General features: G+C 48.8%; 1 protein-coding gene across 8 annotated transcripts in view; it reads right to left on the bottom strand.

Annotated features, from left to right (window-relative positions):
* Nucleotides 1-4,571: 4,571 nt before the first annotated feature.
* Nucleotides 4,572-22,958, bottom strand: part of LOC100278891 (uncharacterized) — a 44,105-nt gene continuing 25,718 nt past the window's right edge. For 4 of the 8 annotated variants that reach the window (NM_001152020.2, NM_001407564.1, NM_001407563.1 and 1 more), the window contains exons 5-6: nucleotides 5,060-5,205; nucleotides 4,572-4,979 (exon numbers count right to left, since the gene is read on the bottom strand). In NM_001152020.2, coding sequence (NP_001145492.2) covers nucleotides 4,948-4,979; nucleotides 5,060-5,205 — 178 coding nt within the window. In that variant the 3' untranslated portion in view covers nucleotides 4,572-4,947. Of the gene's footprint in view, nucleotides 4,980-5,059; nucleotides 5,206-5,283; nucleotides 5,589-20,852; nucleotides 20,973-22,958 lie in introns of all 8 variants that reach the window. The other 4 variants (XR_004856918.1, XR_004856917.1, XR_002267840.3 and 1 more) reach the window with 4 other exon arrangements.

The following is a 22,958-nucleotide window of genomic DNA, read 5'->3' as shown; positions in this document are numbered from 1 at the left end:
AAGGAAAAGCATTTGAAACAGGGGGAGAAAATTTCAAATCTTTAAAATGCTTCTCGAAATCTTATTCATATACCTTTGACTATTTGCAAAAGAATTTGAAAAAGGTTTTCCAAAAGGATTTGCAAAAACAAAACAAGTGGTGCAAATGTGGTCCAAAATGTTAAAAGAAAGAAACCAATCCATGCATATCTAGTGAAGATATAAATTAGGTTAATTCCAAGCAACCTATGCACTTACATTATGCAAACTAGTTCAATTTCTGCACTTATATATTTGATTTGGTTTGTGTTGGCATCAATCACCAAAAAGGGGGAGATTGAAAGGGAAATAGGGTTTAACCTTTTCCTATAAATAATTTTGTTGGTTGAATGCCCAACACAAATATTAGACTAACTAGTTTGCTCTAGATTATATATTCCACAGGTGCATAAAGGTTCAACACAAACCAATAAAAGATCAAAGATAGGGTCCAAAAGCAAAGAAGCAAAGGAACTGAAGGGTGCCCAGGTCTGGCGCACCAGACTGTCCGGTGTGCCACCGGACAGTGTCCGGTGCACCAGGACCGTACAACTCCAAACTCACCACCTTCGGGTTTCTCTGGCCGCGCTCCGCTATAATTCATCGGACTGTCTGGTGTGCCACCGGACTGTCCGGTGCATCCGCGGAGCAACAGCTCCTTCGCGCAACGGTCGACTGCAAAAGCCGCTGACTCCATGAATAGTGAAGAACAGTGCACGCAGAAGTCAGAGCAGTCGCTAGAGGCGCACCGGACAGTGAACAGTACATGTCTGATGCGGCACCGGACTGTCCGGTGCCACAAGAAGACAAAGCTCCAACGGTCGACTGTGCCTGAACCCTAACGGTTGGGTGATGTGGCTGGCGCATAGGACAGTGTCCAGTGGCGCACCGGACTGTCCGCTGCGCCCATCGACAGCAACCCAACCCCAACGGTTGTTTGGTGGTTGAGGGCTATAAATACACCCCAACCACCTTCACTCCAACCATCTAAGCCTTCAGCACTCCTCATTCAATATAAGAGCAAAGTGCAACACTCCAAGACACAAATCAAAGCCACTGATCCAATCAAAGTCCCTAATTCAATTCTAGTGCTTTAGGACTTGTGAGAGGATCGTTCTTGTGTTTCTTTGTTGCTCTTGTTGCTTGGTTGGCTTTCTTCTTTCTCTCGTTCTTATTCTCAAAGCCTTGTAAGCAAAGCAAGAGACACCAATCATGTGGTGGTCCTTGCGGGGTCTAAGTGACCCGAGAAATCAAGGAAGAAAGCTCACTCGGTCTAGCTGACCGTTTGAGAGATGGAAAAGGTTGAAAGAGACCCGGTCTTTGTGACCACCTCAATGGGGACTAGGTTCCTTAGAACTGAACCTCGGTAAAACAAATCACCGTGTCCATCCGCTTTATTTCTTGGTTGATATGTTTTCCCCTCTCTACCGGACTTGACATTTGTTCTAACGCTAACCCCGGCTCGTAGTGTGTTTAAAGTTGTGAATTTCAGTTTCCGCCTATCCACCCACCTCCCCCCCCCTCTAGGCGACTTTTAGGCACCATTCAAATGAGTTAGTGGCTTAACACATAAACCCCTGAACTTCTAAACAACTAAACCTGCAATCCCTAGATAGCTGGAACAGTGCCCGCTGGAAAGGAAGTGGCGGGGCGGCCTACCGACGACATTAGAGTTCCGGTGGGGTGGTCGGGCGTATCGGGGGCATCGCGGGGATCACGTCGAGGTACGACTCGTCGTCGGAGATGGCCAGAGTTACCCGGTGCACGTGCGCCAGCAGAGGTGGTCGACGGTGGCTCCGAATTCTGGTCAATAACGGCGGTAGAGTTCGATCCGACCAGCAGGGGAGCTTCACGAGGTAGTGGAGGTGTTGTGTACCCGAGGAATCGGATGGAGATGGGCTGGGGAAACCGACCCATGTTCACCGGTGGAGCAACCTACTCCGGTGAGTGGTAGCGGTGGCACTAGCGTGGTAGTGAGCTAGGGGAGTGGCTAGTAAGGTTTACTGGTGTGGCGAACCATCTAGATTATTCCAGCTTAAGTGCCCAAGTCTCTCCTTAAGGGCAATGATGCACTTCAATCGAAATAAACTGTCAGTCTGTCGGATCTAGTCCGATAAAACCACTTAACAAGGATGAAATACCACTTGCTCACTCGAAGCTGAGGCATAGATAAATACAATAAAGCATAATACCACAAATTTAAAAAGTATCAATAGTGATTACATTATCGGAGTTTCAAAAGCAGTAACCATAGTTTTTAATGCAGCGAAAATAACTAACGAAGATAACTGAGTAACATGGTGAAGTCTGGCCACACTACACCTCCTGGTCTTCTCCTACATAGGTAGCAACCTACTGAACCGTCCATCCCGTTGGTAGGAGAAAGGCTAAGTCACACCAGCAACCATTTATCCAAGGAGGTACCTATAAAATTATGCCACAAGCAAGACTGAGTATATTAATACTCAGCTAGACTTACCCAGTGTGAGAAGTCTACTCCTCAACCTCTAGACAAGGAAGTTGTTTGGCTGAGGTTGTACCCCCAGATTCAGGGTGTTACATTATTGGTCACTTGTCTTCAATTACTGTGAATTAAAAACAAGGCAACACAATGATAAATATTAAGGACCTTCATCCCCGGAGACATTATCTTCCTCAGAGATAATGGTCCTTGGACGAAGGTAATAAGGATTATTCAAATTCACTTTCAAACAACCTTTCTTCGAAGGTTGTTTATAAGTGACTATTTATAACAGAATGAAAAAAAATTATTTAGTAAATGAAAAATGAATAATAAAGGATGAACCCTTTATTTTGTTCATGTTTATATTCTTTAAATAGTACAGCAACATGCGATTACATTTGTACCTTCGGCTCCACGCGAAGGAAGATACAATGATGACCTTCGAAAAGTGAGTAATTGAGATTGCACTTTGAGCTCTCTCTAATAACCCTCTCCCACGAAGACAGAAGATCAACAAAGCCGGGAGAAGGTGCCCATATAATCCCGTGGCCAAAATACTAGAGGCAGAAGATAATATTACCCTCACACTATTTGTAAATCATATGTACCGGTCTTGCAGAAATGCTTGTAATTTTATACGAAGTTGTACCTTCCCCTATAAATAGATGAATTGTGCCATGCATAAAGTACATTTTTAGAGGCTAGATAATTGCCCTGTGTAATTCATTCTCCAAAACACATTCGCTCTAGCTTACACCGAGGAGCCGAAGGTACGATTGAAAAACTTATTATGTGCGAAGGAAGAAATGAAGTGTCAAAACATCTGAGATGAGTTATCATGTTTAGGTTCTGTATATCTCTTGTGTATTCATCTTTATACTTTCGTATGATTCATTTAATTAAACTTTAACCTTCGTCTTCAAAGGGAATATCCCGAAGGGATAGCTATTCGAGGACGAAGGTTAACTACCTTTTTAACATTGTGTTGCCTTGTTTTCAACTTTGTATAGCAATTGAGAACAAGTGACCAACAATCATATCTTATAAATGAGTGTTTCCATTATCAAGTTCCACACACAAGCACATCGTGATCTAAGAGTATGGCACCTCTCCTTGGATCTAAGATTTGGCTTTACCAATGGCCAAATTGAATCAAACAATAAGTTTTTGATCAAGTTGATTAAGAAGATTGAGGACAACCTCAAAAGGTAGCATGAGGTCTTATCGAAGGCTTTATGGGCTCATCAGATGTATAGAGAGTTGGTTTATAGTCAAAAGGTTGTGTTGTCTGTCAAAATGAATTTGGATGCATATAAATTGACAAAGAAAAATAATCTACAGACTATTATGTATCATTATCTTATGATGGATAATATTGATGAGGTAACTAATAGAAGAATACAAGTTTTGAAGGAAATTGAGAATGATAAAGCAGTTGCTCAAGAATACAACAAAAAAGTGAAAAGTAAATCCTTTCAAGTTGGAGATTTAGTGTGGAAGACTATTCTACATCTTAGAATGAAAATAATAAGTTTGGTAAATGGTCACCAAGATAGAAAGATCCAATAAAAATGATAAAAGTGGAGATTGAAAATGCATGTGCTAGAGATGTTGTGAGGTCGTGCTTAGATAGCCAATGAGTTGGATATCATTGCTATTTAGTACTTTTATGTTTTTAAGTTATATAAATCTAACCTAAAAACAGGAGGGCATATATTAATGAGTAAACGTGATCGAGAGCATAAAAAAAGACTAGCAAAATTCCAGACAACAAAATAATAACAAATAAATTATTGGAACACTACATTTGAAGCCTACAAAGCAAAGGAGATGGATGTCTAGCCTGCAGGGCCGACGATGTCGATTCCCAAACCAACCAAACCAATTCCCTTGTCTCAAACCAGCCGAACCGATTTTCCTGTTGTTGCTCGGCCAAGCCAGCTGCTCGGTCCTTCTACTGAAAGCATCATGGTTTGTTTTGGGACCCACAAGTCAGTTTTTCTGTTCAAGTTCAAATCGAATACTTTCTAGATCGGTTTTTAAATCAATTTTGGACTAAAGATAATGTGAAGGTTACGATTTCGACTCGTTTATTGTTGGGATAAACCATCCTCTATATATATCAGATAATCACAACCGGACAACCAATTAAGGGATCCAACATTTCATCAACTTTTTACATCTCTTACACCTTTTTGCCTTTTTTATCTCTTGTTGTTCGTCACATCTCTTCTAAAGATTGTTTGCTTTTACCTCCCCAAAACTAAAAGGGCAACTTTTGAATAACATCTTCCCCTTTTGTACATAGCACTGTGGTTGTAAAAACCTACATGAAAGATGTTCAGTAATTGATGAAAGTGACCACATGCTAATGTGTACGTACTTTTGGCAGTGATCACTACTCACTACAGCGTATAAACCAAGAGGATCTCTGAGTATTATGTAAATACATTGAATGTTGTATCCTAAAGTAGCTCCTTCAACTGCTGGACAACATCTGCAAGTGCAACAGATGGTGCTGTCAAACCTATCATTGGATAATAAAACTCACCTTGCTACTAAAGAACACTCAGTTACCTTGAACAATATATGGACTTGTCTTGAATTCATGCCAGAAATTTGGATGGAATGTGATGTCATAGTGGAGGAACTTTGCAGCAAGGAATGCAGCTCCAGCAGCAATATGATGGGGCTTGAACTGAAGCCAAAGTGAACTTCGTAGCCTGCAATAATGAAATAACTAAGAACAATAGATGGATTATACCTAAATAAATAAACACTGAAACTAGAGCAGGACAAACCATCAATTAGAACCGCTCACATGAAAAGTGAAGTCATTTGTTTCAGGCAACATGACAAGCCATGTCAGCAAGAGATGTTAAGGCCTCAAGGGTCAACGATCCAACATATATTAACAATTTACAAAAAAAAAAAAAAAAAACATGTCCAATTCTCCTTACCACTAAAAGATGCCAGGTATCACATTATTGAACAACCTTCTGAAGAATTGCCCTATTGCTAAAATCTAGCGATTAGACATGCACCTTGCCACACATACATCATCAATTATTTGATCATATAACACCTCCAGGGGCATATGCCACTCCTGGAATTGCAAAAGTCATTTGACAAGACAATTTTATTTGCATGCCACAAAAAAACAACAAAGCGAACTCAAGCAATTGCAGCTGTTTTGTTTTCAAACAGGAGAGATGCATGTCATTTAGTTAAAATGGAGAAAAGAGCACACTGGCCGAACTAGAGAAGCTAAACTCGACACCAACTCAACCCCCTTGAAGGCGGAAACTTAACCAAAACACCAGAGCGTGCTGGGATCAACGACCTGAGTTCACAAGTTTTTTGTTTGCTAATTGATGCAATAGTTGGTATTGCCTATAATCAGGTAGGATATGACCATCTCTACAAAAGATTATCCTTGTTAAGCACCCATGAGCGCATCATATCAAAATGCCATTGCCATTTCATGGTGGCACTCTTTGGTATATGGAAAAATGTAGTCCATTTATGACAACCATTAATTACTAATTCATAAAAATTTTATGAACTCACAAAGAATACACAAAATCACAACGCATTCTGCATGAAAAATAAAATGTATTCAATGCAAAGAATATAATAAATAGGAACTTATCAATTGTAAATATGAAAATCCTTTATAAATATGCAAGCGAGATTTTAAAATCTCAAGTAGTTATGTTTTGCGAACTGGTAGTTGATGGTCGTTTCTGTTGAGTCTCTTCTTCAGTTTCCCTCATGTAACTCTGTAGCGGCCTATTGGCCTTGTGTACCTGTACTGTACACTCTTCTTCTATTAATATAATGATACGCAGCCCTCACGCAGCCCTCACGCGTATTCGAGAAAATAAGGGCAACACTATCTGTAACTCATAACAAAAGCAGTAAAGAGTCAGGCATGTGCTCTCTCATTGCAAGTTGGTCTGCACAACGGTGAAGTTTCAGACCGACACTCTTACACCAATATTGTAGCCTCACCTGTGGGCCATATGTAATATCTCCACTGTTTGCAAGTCATCCGACTACTTCGCGATTAGTCAGGCAGGTCGCCTCGTAACAGCCAACTAGACAAACGACTCAATTAGTGTTTCAGGTCATCCAAATCGTCCGATTAGTCATCAATTAGGACAATTAGTCGTCCGACTTATTCTAAATCCGACCAGGATATGCCTGGCGGCTAGGGTTTTGTAGTGGGCCATAGGCTTCTACTTTTTCGGCCCATCTACTGAAACATAAAGCTTCCCCTCTCCTCTGCCCCTGTCGAAACCTTGCCTGCGCCTGCTGAAACCCGACGGCTGCCGCCTTCCAGTCCAGATCACTGGCGCCGGCTCCAGCCCACCGGTGGCATATCCAGCACCAGTGACGAGATGAGCTCCTTATCTCAAGGTTCCCCTTGCTCCCCCTTTCCTATCTTTCTTATCAGTATGTCTGTACCGCTTACCTGCTACATGTTCTTCATCTTAGAGCTTGGTAGTAGTTTGTACTTTGTAGTAGTGATCAGTTTCAGTTGGTACTTTAGAATCTGTGATTATTGTTGAAGTGTATAAATGGATTGGCTACCTTCTCCCATCAGCTTAAGCTTTTGGGTTGAACTGGTTAGTGTGTCACTGCGTCCACTCTAACAATTATGTCTTCTCTAATCCTAAGTGAGTGCCCAGCAGTGACTTGTACCTCTATTTGACCTGTACAGAGTTTGATGGTGGTTGTGGGGGCGTTCATAATGTTGAGGTCATATTCTCAAAGTCCAATGTCGTCGGCAGTGGCTGTGCTTCGGCCCTGCTTCAGCATTATCAGCCACTGGAGACTCTAAAACCCTTGCTGAAAAGGCAATTGCAGCGCTCCCTCCTGATCTTAGTGCACGAGCAAATGACCGGAAGTGAAAGACTAGGACCTAGGATGGAAGTTTGGGTGGTGGCCAGACACAACAAAGAAGGATTTTGATCAGTGTGTTTTCTGTTTGAAGATTGTTCCTTCTGGAATCAAAAGGTTCAAGCAGCATCTTACCGGTGGCAAGCTGTGGATGATGCATTAGGAGCAACTCAGGCTCTTCAGGACAGAAATTTGAGAAGAACAGCTGATGCATGTGTTGGTTCATCTTCTCAACCTCAACTAACCTATATTAGGACAAGGAAGCATTCAAGAAATGCAGCAGCTCAAGATATTGGAGAAGATGACAGTGATGCTCAAGAAGATGGTCCTGCTACAGCAGAACGGCAACAACCACCAGAAACAACTCGAGATATGGACCAAGATGAATCTGAATCTGCTGGAGGAGAAGCTGATGCTGATGCTTGGATGATGATCTGCTCTATTTAGCAGGTACTGCATTACTGCTTGACTGCTTGTAGCATTGTATTCAAAATTTCAGTTTCAGACTTTCAGTTCTGCTATAGTGCTACAATGCTACTGCTATATGTCTATATTGCCTTTCAGTTTGTTACTAAGTTCCAATTTCAGACTTCCAGATTTATATAATGTCTATTGTAGTATTGCTTATATATACATAATTATACATACATCCAGAAATATCTAGGACGATTAGGAGACAACCAAAGGTCGACCAAGACCGATTAGGCGCCAAAATCGTCGCCCTAATCGTGATTAGGCGCCTGGTCGGACCTCTGGAACGCCCAGCTAGTCACCCGACCTGAAAACAGTGAATATCTCTGTTTAAAAGGTGGCAATAGGCGCTAGGAGTTGCTAGCACCAAGGCATTTTGTCCTAGCTATTTTCAAGGTAGAGATATTTGAGATTGATATGTGTGAAAATGGGCAGTCAGAGATGGAGAAAGACGAACTACAAACAATTACTCAAGCATGGTGATATCATTTTTTCAGATTTTCTGAATTTCCATTATTTAGCATGGCACTGCTCACCGTCCACAAAAAAGTACAAATGTTTAGTAGCACCTAGCAGACACCTACAGACACCTGGAGCAAAGCAGAGCCATCTGCTAGATTAGCTCTTTTAAAAGTACTGCAGAATATAGATGTTCAGGCCATCAGGTGCATATCATGTGCCTTAACTTTCTTCCTTCTAGTTGTTGAAAATTATGGTTACCATATATTAGTTATTGGGTCTAAAGATGTTCTTTCAAGAACACGAAACTAATCATTTGCTAATATCATCACAGTTGAGCATGGTACTTTACAGACAAGTGGCGTAACACATAAGCAATTCACGCTACATCATCAGGACCTAAATTCTAGGCAATGTATTGTAACCAACCCTATTGAGTTGACCACCATGAATCGTAGTTATTTGAACAAGGAATTCTGGCGCTAAATGCTCATAAATATATGGAAAAATCCACTCGATGCCATTGGATTTTATACTCATCCCTTGTGTGCCATTGAATAGCATTTAGTGGATATTTTTTTGTGTGTATGCCATGTAAGCCCAGTGGCCCACAAGGGATTAGTATAATTTTCGATGGCATACAGGAGATTGTTTGTGCTCCACCCAATGAAATATTCTTGTAGTTATGGGAATTATGCCATCAAATTTCTTGTAATTGATCACTTACTCAGAGAAACCATACTTAGTTTCTGAGTTTGCAACTCACACACCATGAAAGGAAAAAATTGTGATAAGTAATAATATAATGAATCGAATTAACCAGAAAGTTTATGGACAACAATGCCCACCTAATCCTAAGAGAATTTCTGGAAAGTGACAAAGCTGTATAACACCAAAAAGGATAATAATGGTATGCTACAAAAATCCAATAACTAAAACGACTGTTAGAGTATATGGTAGGCCCATTAGCTAGGCCCATGTGGCCCATGTATAACACTACATAGCTACCCATTAGGGTTAGCCCTAAGCATGGATTTTCACTGTAACATGGTATCACGCTAGGTTACCTCCTCTCCCACCCAGCCGCCGCCGCCCTTCCCTCAGGCGGCCGCTGCCGCTCCAAGCACCGCCGCTGGCGCCCTGGCCCTCTTTGCTCCAAGCGACGCCGCCCTCTCTGCTCCAAGCGCGCTCCCTGCTCCAAGCGCCGACGCCCTCTCTGCACCTAGCGCCGCCGCCGGCGCCCTTGCGCGCCCGACCCGCGCACGCGCTACGCCCCCGGCTGGCTGCCGCCGCCGCCCTAGCTCCCGCGCGGCCTGCGCCCCAGCTCCCTGCTCCGGTCGCGCCCCAGCTCCGTCTGCTCGCTACGCTCCTTCTCCCTCTGCTCCCCGCGCTCAAGTCTCTCTGGTGGCCGCGCCCCTGCCTCTGCCCGCTGCACTACCGCGCCGCCACCCGTCCCTCCATGGTTGAGCAGCCACCTCCTCCTCCCCCCTCCTACTTCCACGTCTTCCCTCCCCTCTCTTCCTCCTCTTGGGCTCGCGCTGCCGCTGGTACACCCCGCGCCCCCTACGTCGCGTGCGCTCCCCCGGTCTCCCCTGCGTTCGGGCCGGAGTGGGGGTCAGGCCCTAGCGCCGGTGCGAGCACCGCCTCTGCCCTTACTGCTGTGGCAACTGCAGTTCCCGCGGGGGTTGCAGATCCGGAGGACCCTCCCCCGCCACCGTCCCTTCCTGTCGTCGATCAGCCACCTCCTCCACCGGTCGCCCACCAGGGATACACCGTCGCCGCCCTTACCGCTGCCTGCGCGGAGCACGCGGCGCGACAGGCGCGGCTGCGGGAAGCAGCCCTCATGTGGGAGCGTGAGCGCGATGCCGCCGACGCTATCGCTGCTTAGATTGCCGCGGCGGAACAGCACCTTGCCTCGCCTGCGGCCCACGACGGCGGGGCCACCTCCTCTGACACTGTGGGCGGCGTGTACGGCGTCCCGCCCGCACCGACAGTCAGAACCGGGCCACGCACCATCCCCATGGTGCTCTGGCATGACCCGACTGACCCGCTCGTGGCTCAGCTCCACCTTCAGGCCTCCTTTGGTAGACTGGGATCCCAGGAGGATCCCGGTCCATTCCCTGGCCCAAAAAACCACAGGCCGAATTATCCCTGAGCCTAAAAACAAGTGCATTTGGTGACCCATGCTCCCGGTCCGATCCGCGAGAGAGTGCAGGGCTTTCGTCCCCGACCACACAAGGTCGGGAAGGGTTTCCCGAGCTCACCTCCGTCTCTCCCCTCGCAAGCCTGTTGTCGTCTCCTCGCCGCCACCCACCTCGCGCACCCAACGCCTCATGTCGTCTCCTCCTCTCCCCCACGCACTCGTCGCAGCCTCCTCTCATCGCGCACTTGGGGCCAGCTGCGGGTACGAGGTCGACCACGGGGACGGGGACCACAGGGACGACCTCTTGCTCGTACACTCGTTGTTTTCTTATCTTCGTCGCGCAGTATGTTGCCTACTCTCCCTCGTGCATGTGCCCTGCAGCTTGCTTTCTTGTCTTAATTCTAGATTTTTGTTTAGAACTAAAGGAAAAGAACGAAGATGCACAAAAGGCGGAACACCATTTTGTTTAGATTGGAATTATAGAACTTGAGATTTTGGACAAAGATTCAGTCCTAGGATAAAGTATTTCATATAGATGTATAAGACATGTGCTAGTTGGATCTATACAAGGATTTAAACTATCTGCAGGCTAGTTGGATCTGACAAGGAATTAAACTATCTGTTGTTGGTACTTCATGCAGCAGAAATTACACCGTTATTTACTTAATTAAACCAGCTAATTCTAGTCCACTTATAAATTAAGTTGTCGTCGAGCCAGGGCTGCTAATCTGCACACTTATCTCTGTTTTTTAACCAAATAAACAACAGCCACATGCGACACCCCAAGTAAAAAGAACAAGGGTTGACTGCAAAGAACAAGATAACATATTTTCCAGTTGCTTTCGTTGCTTTCTGCTGTATGTGCATCAGTTCTATCCACGTGCTTTTGCTTCTCTTATTTCATTGTGTATGTGCATCAGTTCTATACAATTTTCTTAGCATTAAGTTCTTAGTAGATGAGGAATTGAATATATAGACATTTGTCTGAGTTTTTCATCAACAGGCAGTGCACAAGGGTTTTTCATCGACAAGTGGTCACCAAAAGAAGAAATGAAACATCAAGATGATCTTTGCTTCTATGTTCTGCCATGCATTCAGGAGATTATGCTAAACTGAAGTCATGTAGTATTATGCTATGCATTCAGGAGATGATGCGATGATGCTAAACTAAATAATATCATCCGTTTGATTTTGTTATGTACTATGTTTGTTTTATTATTGCAACAATTATTAGCAAGTGTGTTCATGTAGTATTATGGCAGCTGATCCTTAGCTTCTCTCTCACTAACATATCAAGCTCATCGAAAATTATTAGCATGTGTGGAGTCTTGTGTATGCGTGTAGTTTATTAGCCTTGTTGACATCCTTGCTGCTGACTGCCAAAGAGCAACACGAGAGGGTTGCCCCGTCGGACGGTTCCCACCTAGGGAATCTAGATACCAGGGATTTTGCCCCCATGGGTGCCGACTCCCTTGGGTTTCTATGCCCAAGCTACCAAAGGAGGCCTCAGGCTGGGAGTGTCCAGAACATTCGTCTCATGGTTCCTGTCGTCCTGGAGCCAGAGTCGCCGTCCTACGCACACTGGCGGGACTTGCTCCTCCTTACCCTTCGCAGCTACGCCCTGGATGACCACGTCCTCTGCAACCCCACCGGCGTGGCGCCGACTGCCGCGTGGGTCCGCCTCGACAGCATCGTACTCACCTGGATCATGGGGACGATTTCCGTCGACCTCCACAGCCTCCTCTGGAACCTTCCTCACGCTCGGGCTGCTTGGCTAGCCATCGAGGGCCAGTTCCTAGACAACGCCGAGGCCCGGGCTCTCCGCCTCGACGCGGCCTTCCGCATCTTCGTCCAGGGGGACCTCAGCGTCAGTGAGTACTGTCGCAAGATGAAGACCATGGCGGACTCCCTTGGCGATCTGGGCTGCCCCGTGGAGGACCGCATGCTCGTCCTCAACGTCCTCCGCGGCCTCAGCGATCGCTACACCCACCTCCGGTCGTTGATCATGCGCCAGCGCCCCTTCCCTACCTTCCTCCAGGTCCGCGACGACCTTACCCTGGAGGAAATCACTCTGGGTGCTCAGGCTGCATCGATCTCCGGCCCGGGGTCCTCGTCCTCCTCGACAGCACTGGCGGCTATCACCCCGACCCATCCACCTACTTCATCCAAGTCTGCCCTTGGCCCTCATCAACCCGGGCCGAGCAGGGACGACGGGGGTCGAGGTGGCGGAGGCGGGGGCGGTGGTGGCCGTCGTCGTCGTCGTGGTCGTGGTGGTGGTTCCGGCGGGGGTGCCCGTGGCAACGCACCGACGCCGGGACCCCAGCAAGGTGCGCCTTGGCCCACTTTCCACCACCCGTGGTCAGGGCACATCTCCATGTGGCCGTTCCAAGGGCCCGGTTCTGAGGCTCGTCCCCCGGCGGCCTTGTTCGCTGGTGCGCAGCCGGGGTTCGCCTTTGCCTCTCCGTCGCCCTGGACCTCGACGCCTGCCGCTTCCTCGTGGCCCACACCGCCGGCTGCTCCACCGTCCGGGCTGGTTGGTTGGGACGCGGCCGCCCTGGCTACCTTCCAGACTCCCACTCTGACTCCGCCGATGGGTCCCGAGTGGATCGCGGACACCGGTGCTACCTACCCCACACCACTCCCAACTCCTCTCCCTTCGTCCATCATGGTGGCGAATGGCTTGTGTCTTCATGTCACATCTGTGGGTGCCGCCGGCCCTCTCGGCTCTTTTTGCCTTCCCCATGTTCTTGTCGCTCCTTTGGTTCATAATCTTCTTTCTATTCGTCGTTTTCCTGCTGATAATTCTTGTTCTGTCGAGTTTGACTCTTATGGTCTTACTGTGAAGGACTTGGCAACTCGGCGCCCCCTCCTCCGATGTGACAGCACTGGCCCCCTCTACACCCTTCGACTTCCGCATGCCACCTCTTCTTCGTCTTCGTCACCTGCCACTGCTGTTGTTTTTGCTGCCACCACGTCTTCTACCACCTGGCATCGTCGCCTTGGTCACCCCGGACGCGAGGCCTTGATGCAGCTTACTCGTAGTGCCACTATCCCATGTACTAGATCACGTGATGAACATCTTTGTCATGCGTGCCAGTTAGGCCGCCATGTTCGTCTTCCTTTTTCTTCGTCTTCCTCGCATGCTACTCATGCATTTGATCTTGTACACTGCGATTTGTGGACTTCACCTATTACCAGTATGTCAGGCTACAAATACTATCTTGTGGTGCTTGATGATTTTTCTCATTATGTGTGGACTTTTCCTTTGCGTGCTAAGTCTGAGGCTTTCCCCGCCCTTCGCCACTTCTTCGCCTGGGTGTCCACTCAGTTCGGCCTCACCATTAAGGTCGTTCAGTGTGACAATGGTCGGGAGTTCGATAACTCCACCTCCCGCGACTTCTTTCTCTCCCACGGGATGCAGTTGTGTATGTCTTGCCCGTATACCTCCTCTCAGAACGGCAAGGCTGAGCGCATGATCCGCACGACCAACGATACCATCTGCACTCTTCTCCTCCAGGCGCACCTACCGGCACGCTTCTGGGCCGAGGGCCTCCACACATCTATCTACCTCCTCAACCGTCTCCCTTCCCCTGCGTGCCCGGCCCCCACTCCTCACCAGGCACTCTTCGGTACCCCTCCGCGCTATGACCACCTCCGTGTCTTCGTGTGTGCTTGCTACCCGAACACCGCTGCCACTGCTCCTCACAAGCTAGCAACCCGTTCCACCCTCTGTGTTTCTCGGGTACTCCCCGGACCACAAGGCTACCGCTGCTTTGACCTCTCCTCTCGCCGGGTCCTCATATCTCGCCATGTGGTCTTTGATGAGTCTGTCTTTCCCTTCACCACCACCATACCACCCTCCTCCGACCCTGACCTTGACCCCTTCACTCTCTTTCCGACTGACGTGGTGGTCGAGCCACCTATCCTTCCTCTCTCTGCAGGTACTCGCTCACCGCCTGTCGGTCCTACTCCCGGCCCGGTGCCTTGCCCGGGTCCGGTGGTGTCACCTACGGGGGTGTCGCCTCTCCGTGGGGCCCTGTCTCCAATCGCCCCCGGGACCAACGGGGGTGGTGGGCCTGCACCGCCTGCGGGACCGTCGGTACCGACCCCTCCGGCCCGCTTCGCACAACCGGTGCGGGTCTACCAGCGCCAGCCCCCGGTGCCTACGTCGTCGGCTGCAGGACCACCACCGTCAGTCCCTCCAGCACGCTTCGCCCAGCCGGTGCGCGTCTACCAGCGCCGGCTGCCGTCGCCGGGGTTCGCACCTCCACCGGCGACGTCCCCACCGATGACCTCACCTCCAGCGGCACCTCCGGTGGCCCAGTCCCCGCCAGGGACACCTCCGCCGCAGCCACCAGCGGCACGTGTCGAGACGCCGGTGTACCACCCACCGCTCCTTCACCGCGACCCGCAGCACGTCCACCCGATGGTGACGCAACAAGCGGCTGATACCCTGCCGCCTCGAGTCCTGGCGGCCACAACCGAAGACTCGCAGGTTTCTCCGGTACCCTCCTCCGTCCGCGTCGCCCTGCTGGACCCCCACTGGCGTCGGGCGATGGAGGAGTACGCGGCGCTCATCGCCAACCAGACGTGGGATCTTGTACCCCGTCCGCCCAGCACCAACGTCGTCACCGGCAAGTGGATCTGGACGCACAAGCGGCGGGCCGATGGTACCTTGGAGCGGTACAAGGCTCGCTGGGTTCTTCGGGGCTTTACTCAGCGCCCCGGAGTGGACTACGATGAGACCTTCAGCCCGGTTGTGAAGCCGGCCACCATCGCACAGTGCTCTCGCTGGCCCTCGCTCGCTCCTGGCCAGTTCACCAGCTCGACGTCAAGAACGCCTTCCTGCACGGCGCCCTCACCGAGACCGTCTACTGATGTCAGCGCCCTAACATGGTCTGCCGGCTCAACAGGTCCCTCTACGGCCTCAAGCAGGCCCCCCGGGTGTGGCACTCCAGACTGGCTACGTCCCTGTTGACACTGGGCTTCGTGGAGGCCAAGTCAGACACGTCTCTGTTCGTCCACCATCATGGAGCAGAGACTGCCTACTTGCTTCTCTACGTGGATGACATTGTCCTCACCGCCTCCAGTCCGTCACTTCTTCGCCGCCTCGTCGACGCCCTTCAGCGGGAGTTTCCGGTCAAGGATCTGGGCGTGCTTCACCATTTCCTGGGGGTCACTGCTGAGCCTCGCCCCTCCGAACTCCTCCTTCACTAGCGACAGTACACTCTTGACATTCTGGAGCGGGCCCAGATGAGTGACTGCAAGCCCTGCTCCACCCTAGTTGACACGCAGGCCAAGCTCTCTAAGGCCACGGGTGACTCAGTCGTGGACCCTACCGGCTACAGGAGTCTTGTCGGTGCCCTTCAGTACCTCACATTCACTAGGCCGGACATCTCCTACGCCGTGCAGCAGGTCTGTCTCCATATGCACGATCCCCGGGAGCCCCACCTCGCGGCTCTCAAGCGCCTCCTCCGCTACCTCCGGGGCACCGTCGACTACGGGCTTCTTCACCGGTCTACATCCTCCGAGCTAGTCGTCTACACTGACGCTGACTGGGTCGGGTGCCCAGACACTCGGCGCTCCACCTCCGGCTACGCCGTCTTCTTAGGCGGCAACCTGGTGTCCTGGTCGTCGAAGCGCCAGCCGGTCGTTTCCCGCTCGAGTGTCGAGGTGGAGTACCGTGCCGTGGCCAACGGCGTGGCGGAGGCTGCCTGGCTCCGACAGCTCCTCGCCGAGCTTCACAGTCCCCTCTCCAGGAGCACGCTGGTCTACTGCGACAACGTCAGCGCGGTCTACCTCTCCACCAACCCAGTGCAGCACCAGCGGACCAAGCATGTCGAGATCGATCTCCACTTCGTCCGTGATTATGTCGCCGTTGGGGCTTTTCGGGTCCTCCACGTCCCGACGACCTCCCAGTTTGCTGACATCTTCACCAAGGGTCTTCCGTCCTCGACCTTCGTCGAGTTTCGCTTCAGCCTCAACATCAGTAGTGGCTAGTTGCGGCTGTGGGGGGATCCTATGGTGTAATGTACGGTGTATTGTACGTCTTCCTTTTTCAGTCCAGTCTGTGAACTCCGCTGCGACGGAAGTTCAGACTGTGGGGGGGTGTTAGAGTATATGGTAGGCCCATGTGGCCCATGTATAACACTACATAGCTACCCATTAGGGTTAGCCCTAAGCATGGATTTTCACTGTAACAACGACAAATACCCAACAACACAATATTTGCTCCATGAATATTTTATATATACCATCTCTGTCCAAAATGATGACATATGCATATAGTCAAACACTCAAACTTTTAAAACTGCTATCAGCCTATCACTATTTCATTATCATATACATCAAAGTATTCCAATCTGTCACTTGATATTTGAGAATGACATTGATAAACTAGTTATCATCAAATGTACTTATCTATTATTTGTTTTATTATGATTTTCATAAATGTGCTACCAGAAAAAAAAACTAATGGTCTCATGCAAACACACCCAAAATGGATTATCAAACAATTTAACAAAAGTTCCTCTTCAAATATGAAAATCCATCAAACAATTTAGGGGGTGTTTGGGACTGCTCCACTCCACCAATTTCAGCTCTGCTCCACCAACTCCACTATAGAGCATGTCTACTCTAGAGTTTTGAAATATTTTGATGTGTTTGGCTTGTAACCCAGCTCAAGCTCAAGAAAATTGATTGTGTTGAAAAATGTCTCGGTTACCCACGCACGCGAGGCCGCCAGCTAGACCATCGACCACGGCAGCCGGGCTGCTGACCGTGTCGGTCGTGTTGCAGGCTGCTGGCACACGCCGCTGCCCACGCTTCAGGTTGTTGGACGCGCCGCTCGAATGCCTGTTGCCCACGCCGCTGGCCACACGCTGCAGGCTGCTGATTGATGTCTGTTGGCCACGCCAGTCAATGCGTTGGAAGTAGGCCGCGCTGCTGGCCCACGGCCACGGCTGCACCCAGCCTCAGGAGGCGCCACGGGCCATCAGTCGTGACCATGGGCACGGGGAATCCCCAACCGTCACAAGCAGCAATCGTCGGCGGAAAAGAAGATTGCGGCGCGGTGAAATCCTAAGAATCCGTGGTCAAATCGGCTTCAATAACTCGGGGATTAGGAGGAAGGAGGGGAGGATCGACTTGTGCAAGCAATCCCATGGGATCAGGCTCCAGAGGTGCATCCATGGTGGGCGTTAGGGTTCCACGCAAGGAACAAGATGCGGCAGGGGGCGAGACACAAATCGTTATTTTTTCTCCATAACGAGTGACATTAGTGGGTAATTAACCTTGAACTCCACTTTTATATCAGAAAACATGTTTTGTGGAGTACCTATTTGGCTGCTTCAACAAAATTGTGGAGTTGAGCCCAACTCCACTTTTTTGGGAAGCAGAGTTGCTAGAGCTGAGCCTGTTTGCCAATCAAAACATGGAGAGGAGTCACAAAACGTGGAGTGGAGCAGTCCCAAACACCCCCTTAATAGCAGGGAGGTCGCAAAAAAATGAATACCCTTCTAAAAAATTTCACACTACACAATATTAAAACAAGCCATCCAGTAAAATGGCTTATCAAACTTGAAGCTGACACATGAAAAGCCCAGCACTGTTTTTCTAATATCTACTGGTACATCTGTCATTAGACATTATTTTAAAATCTTATTTACTGATCAAAAGAGTACAAGCAGGCGCATCAATAGTTTAGCATGTTTGCAAACTTTGTAATCAAATCATGAAAAATGCAGTTACATATCAGATTATGAATGTTGTACAAAATTAAAAGTGCATATGACATGCAAGCTTAGCAAATTTGCATCCAAATATATTGCCACTTCTCTCAAATGTATAACTTTCTAGCTTTTTCAGTTTGCTCCTGAACGCCTAAGATTTGACATGAATTCCAGCATGTTCTTAATATACATATCCCCTTATAATAATTCATTTTATTTGCAACTTCATTTACTACAATACAGGCACTACCTAAAGAGCAACATCCCCATGAAAGATTTCAATGAGAGCAGTGTTGTCTTTTGTACGTCAATTCACTGTTCTATCAAATCCGAGATTCACATCACAATGGAACATATAGCACAGTAAGAAAGAGAACTCAGGAATTAATAATTTCATATTCTCACTGCAGCACGATAAACCTCCATAGTGGAAGAATTATTTTTTATTAATCGTGAAAGGTACAGATCATCAGGATAGACAAAACTATTGTATAAAATAAAAAGTTAATAAAGGATATACAAAGACCAAATCTGGAAAATCTATTACACAGTTTCAGTGAGTTTTGCAAGAAGTTTGATACATATTTTCTTTCATGCTAAAACCAATGAAATAGTGGAAGCTAGCACTGACAAAAATTGAGCAAACCACAAGTAACTAGTTACTTTGTGGTGGTTGACAGAGTTGAAGATATTCATAGGCACTTATTATGTGACAAGTGGAGTGAACATCACAGATATTATATTCATGGAAATATTTAATATCACATTATAGCCGAACCAGCCTTAAAATCTCGAAGCATTTACTTCATTCAATCCCACTCAGCATTGCACTGACTACAATCTAGTCTTGAAGTGCAGAGTGCAGAAAGAATAACCAATATGTTTCAGATGTGGTTGGTGGGTAAAATGTGATCCTATGTGTTGGAGCAAATGAAACCCTAACCAAGGTTGGAAATTGTATTAATAAGGAGTTAGGTGGGCCTAGGCCCATTACAGCAACAGTACACAAGTATTACATTCTACCCCCCCCCCTGGCGCCGGCAGTCGAAACTCTAGGCACGACAGATGTTGAGACTAGACCGAAATTTCTCAAACACCGACGTGGGAAGGTCCTTGGTGAAGACGTCGGCAAACTGAGAGTGGTCAAGACATAAAGAATTTGCACATCCCCATGAAGTGGAGGTCGACCTCGACATGCTTCGTGCGCTGGTGTTGGACGGGGTTAGTGGAGAGGTATAAGGCTCTAACGTTGTCGCAGTAGATAAGCGTGCTCCGCACGGCGAACTGTGGAGCTCCTGAAGCAACTAACGAGGCCACACCGCCTTGGCCACACCGTTAGCCACGGTGTGGTGCTTGGCCTTGGCACTGGAGCGAGAGACGACGGGTTGCCGCTTCGAAGACCAAGAGACAAGGTTGTCGCCCAAGAGCATGGTACAGCCTGAAGTGGACCTGCGCGTGTCAGGACAACCGGCCCAATCGACATCGGTGTAGACGACGAGGTCGAGGGTCGAATAGCGACAGAGGTTGAAGCCCAAGGTGCTCCAGAGGGTACACCGGAGGTACCGCAGGATCAGCTTCATTGTGGTGAGATGTGGTTCCTGAGGGTCGTGCATATGGAGGCACACTGCTGGACGACGTAGGCGATGTCGGGCCGAGTGAAGACGAGGTACTACAAGGCCCCAGCAAGACTTCGATAGCCGATAGGATCGGCCACTGGTGGGGCGCCGTCGGAGGAGGACTTACCCTGAGTGTCTACAAGAGTCATACAGGGCTTGCAGTCAGCCATGCCAGAGCGGTCAAGGATGTCGATAATGTACTGGCGCTGGTGGAGAAAAAAGCCCTAGGGACGGCATTCCACGATGATCCCCGGCATGGTTGTTAAAGCGATAAGGCGAGTGACCCCCTTTTTTATCTTTTAAGCGATAAAGCGTAAGGTGAGGCGACGCCTTAATTATAGTAAAAAATAGGAAAATATTGATATCTTAGAAAATATGTAGGACAAAAATATTAATAAAGAAGAGAAAAGAGATAAAGAAAAGAAAAAGAATAGTCTAGCCAGCCCAAATCAACCCACTTGGCCCATTAAAATTAGGTTACCCACTTTTCACTCCCTCCCATCCCACTCCTAGCCGCCTCCCTCTCTCCCTACTACTGATCCCTCTCTCCTAGCAGCGGAGCAGCTTCTCTCCCAACCGCAGCTCCTCCTTCATCGTGAACTCCTGCTGGAGAGAGGAGATGATGTGTCGCAAGAGCTCAGGGAGAAAGCCGTGAGAACGATATCGTTGACGTAAAGGAGGTGCACCGTGTTCAGGCCACAACGAAAGATGAACAGGGAGGTGTCCGCCTTGACCTCGACTAAACCTTGTGCGAGCAAGGAATGACTGTACAAAGCTCGAGGCGCCTACTTGAGGCCGTAGAGGGATTGGTTGAGCTTGCAGACCATGTTGGGGTGAGCGAAGTACACAAAACCAACCGGCTGAGTGCAATACATCGTCTCCGCCAGAGTCCCATGGAGGAAGACATTTTTGACGTCGACCTGATGTATCGGCCAAGCCGGTGAGAGAGCTAGAGTCAGAACGATCCGGACGGTGGCAAGCTTCACCATGGGGCTGAAAGTCTCGTCATAGTCAACCCTGAGACGCTAGGTGAAGCTTCGAAGTACCTAGCGAGCCTTGTACTGGTCCAAGGAACCATCTGCATTTAGCTTCTGCTTGAAGATCCACTTCCTGGTGACCACATTGGCGTCAGAGGGGTGAGGCACCAGGTCTCAGGTGTGGTTCGCCTGCAAGTAGGGGTGGTAATGGATCACGGTCCAAATACTTCTTAACAAAATGGTAGGACCCTAAGTAATGTTACTTCAAAATGAATAGAAATAGGGCCTGACCCTAATCCGATCCGATTCTTAAATCTTATAGTGTAAAATTTAAAGCCCATTGTCACCCATACCTGCAAGCCTTCGTACTCCTCCATGGCGCACCGTAGTGAGGATCGGCGAGCGCACTACAAACAGATGACAGCACGGGGGAGAGCGCCGGAGAAGAGGACGCCAAGAGAACCAGGCGGTCAACATGTCGGAGGTGGTCTTCTTTTAACCATGTACCCTCTCTTCTTAATTTATAAAATGGTGCAAATCTCCTACGCATTCGAGAGAAAAAACAGGCTGGAGGACACCGTTGGACGTGCCCCAGGTCCCGGTGGAGGGCAATGGGGTGATACATCGGTGGCTTGATGCTAGAGCGAGCCAGGGCATCGACCCGACCACGCCATTGGTAGACGTGAATGGGGCCACGAAGCGGGATGAGGATGTCGTCGTGGCGGACAGAGGCAGGGTCGCGTGGAGCAGTGCTGGGGGCGCTGGGTCCGCGTGCGGCAGCGCAGGAGACGTCGGTGCCGCGCGTGGCAGCGTGGGAGAAGAGGGAGCTGCGCGTGGCAACACAAAGGACTCCGGTAGCTGGATACGATAGTGCCGCGTGTGAGCAGCGTGCGGGCATCGGGGCAGGTAGCAGGGGAGCAATAGGGGGCACCACATAGTCAGCCTCGAGGATGGTGTCCAACCGGAGAGATAGCAAAAGAGGAGGTGGAGAAGGGAAAGTCAGACTCGTCAAAGACAACGTGAAGAGAGACAATGACTCTATGGGTGGAGAGGTCAAGGCACCGATACCCCTTGTGATCAGGAGAGTACCCAAGGAAGACACAAATGAAGTGGGGCACAAGCTTGTGGGGGCAGTGGCAGAAAGATTAGGATAGCAGGCGCACCCGAAAACTCAAAGGTGGTCGTAGGAGGAAGAGGTGCCAAAGAGAGCAAAGAAGGGGGTGGGGTGACGAACTGCCTTGGTAGGAAGGCGGTTACGCAGATGGGTAGCAGTGGCCAGTCTCTCGACCCAGTAGCGGGCGTGAAGGCAGGCCTGAAACAACAGAGTTATCGAACACTGTGAGAAAGGAAGAAGTTGCGGGACACTGTGAGAAAGGAAGAAGTTGCGGGACGCGGAGTTATCGAACTCCCGCCCGTTGTCACACTAAACACTTTGGATGGTGTGACCAAGCTGAGTGGAAACCCAAAGCAAAGAAGTGAGAGGTGTAGGGAACGTGTCAGACTTCAAGCGCAAGGGAAAATTCCACATAAAATCAGAGAAATCATCCAGAATGAGCAAGTAATATTTATAACCAGAAATGCTGAGAACGGGGGATGCCCAAACATCACACTGAACTAGATCAAAATTGCCTACTACTCTTGATCATGACTACATTGACGAGCCAGGTTGGGTAGTCGATTGGCTCGATGAATTTGACCTCCAACAGCCATTGAACCTCGGCTTTTGCTGCTTCGGTCTTCTCATCTGACATTTTGTAGTCTCTGTTTTTTGGGGAGTATCGAAGTGTTGGTGTTCAGACTGTGCTCGATGACTGTGCGGCTGACGCCAACGAGGTTTAGGGTTGACCATGCGAAGATATCCTTATTGCGATTCAGGCATGATAGCAATTTGCCTTCTTCCGCTTTGCTTAGGTCTTCGCTGATTAAGACCGTTTGGTTGGGTACCGATGTGTCCAAAGGCACTTTCTTGGCTTCCTCGTTGCTCTGTATCTAGGCCTTAATTGGCTCTGCTTTTTCCAGGCGAAGGCTTATGTAACACCCCGGTGTTACAAGAACTAAAACTTAGGCATGGCATCATATGCATTGACATTTCATTATGTATGTTACACCTAGAGTGCATCCACTAGGCTAAAATCTCGAAACAAGCTTGTGGTGTGATGACTTGACTTGATCTTT

The sequence above is a fragment of the Zea mays genome, chromosome 3 (assembly GCF_902167145.1).
Source record: "Zea mays cultivar B73 chromosome 3, Zm-B73-REFERENCE-NAM-5.0, whole genome shotgun sequence".
In the NCBI taxonomy this organism is placed as follows: Eukaryota; Viridiplantae; Streptophyta; class Magnoliopsida; order Poales; family Poaceae; genus Zea; species Zea mays.
This window is presented reverse-complemented; position numbering and strand designations above follow the sequence as displayed.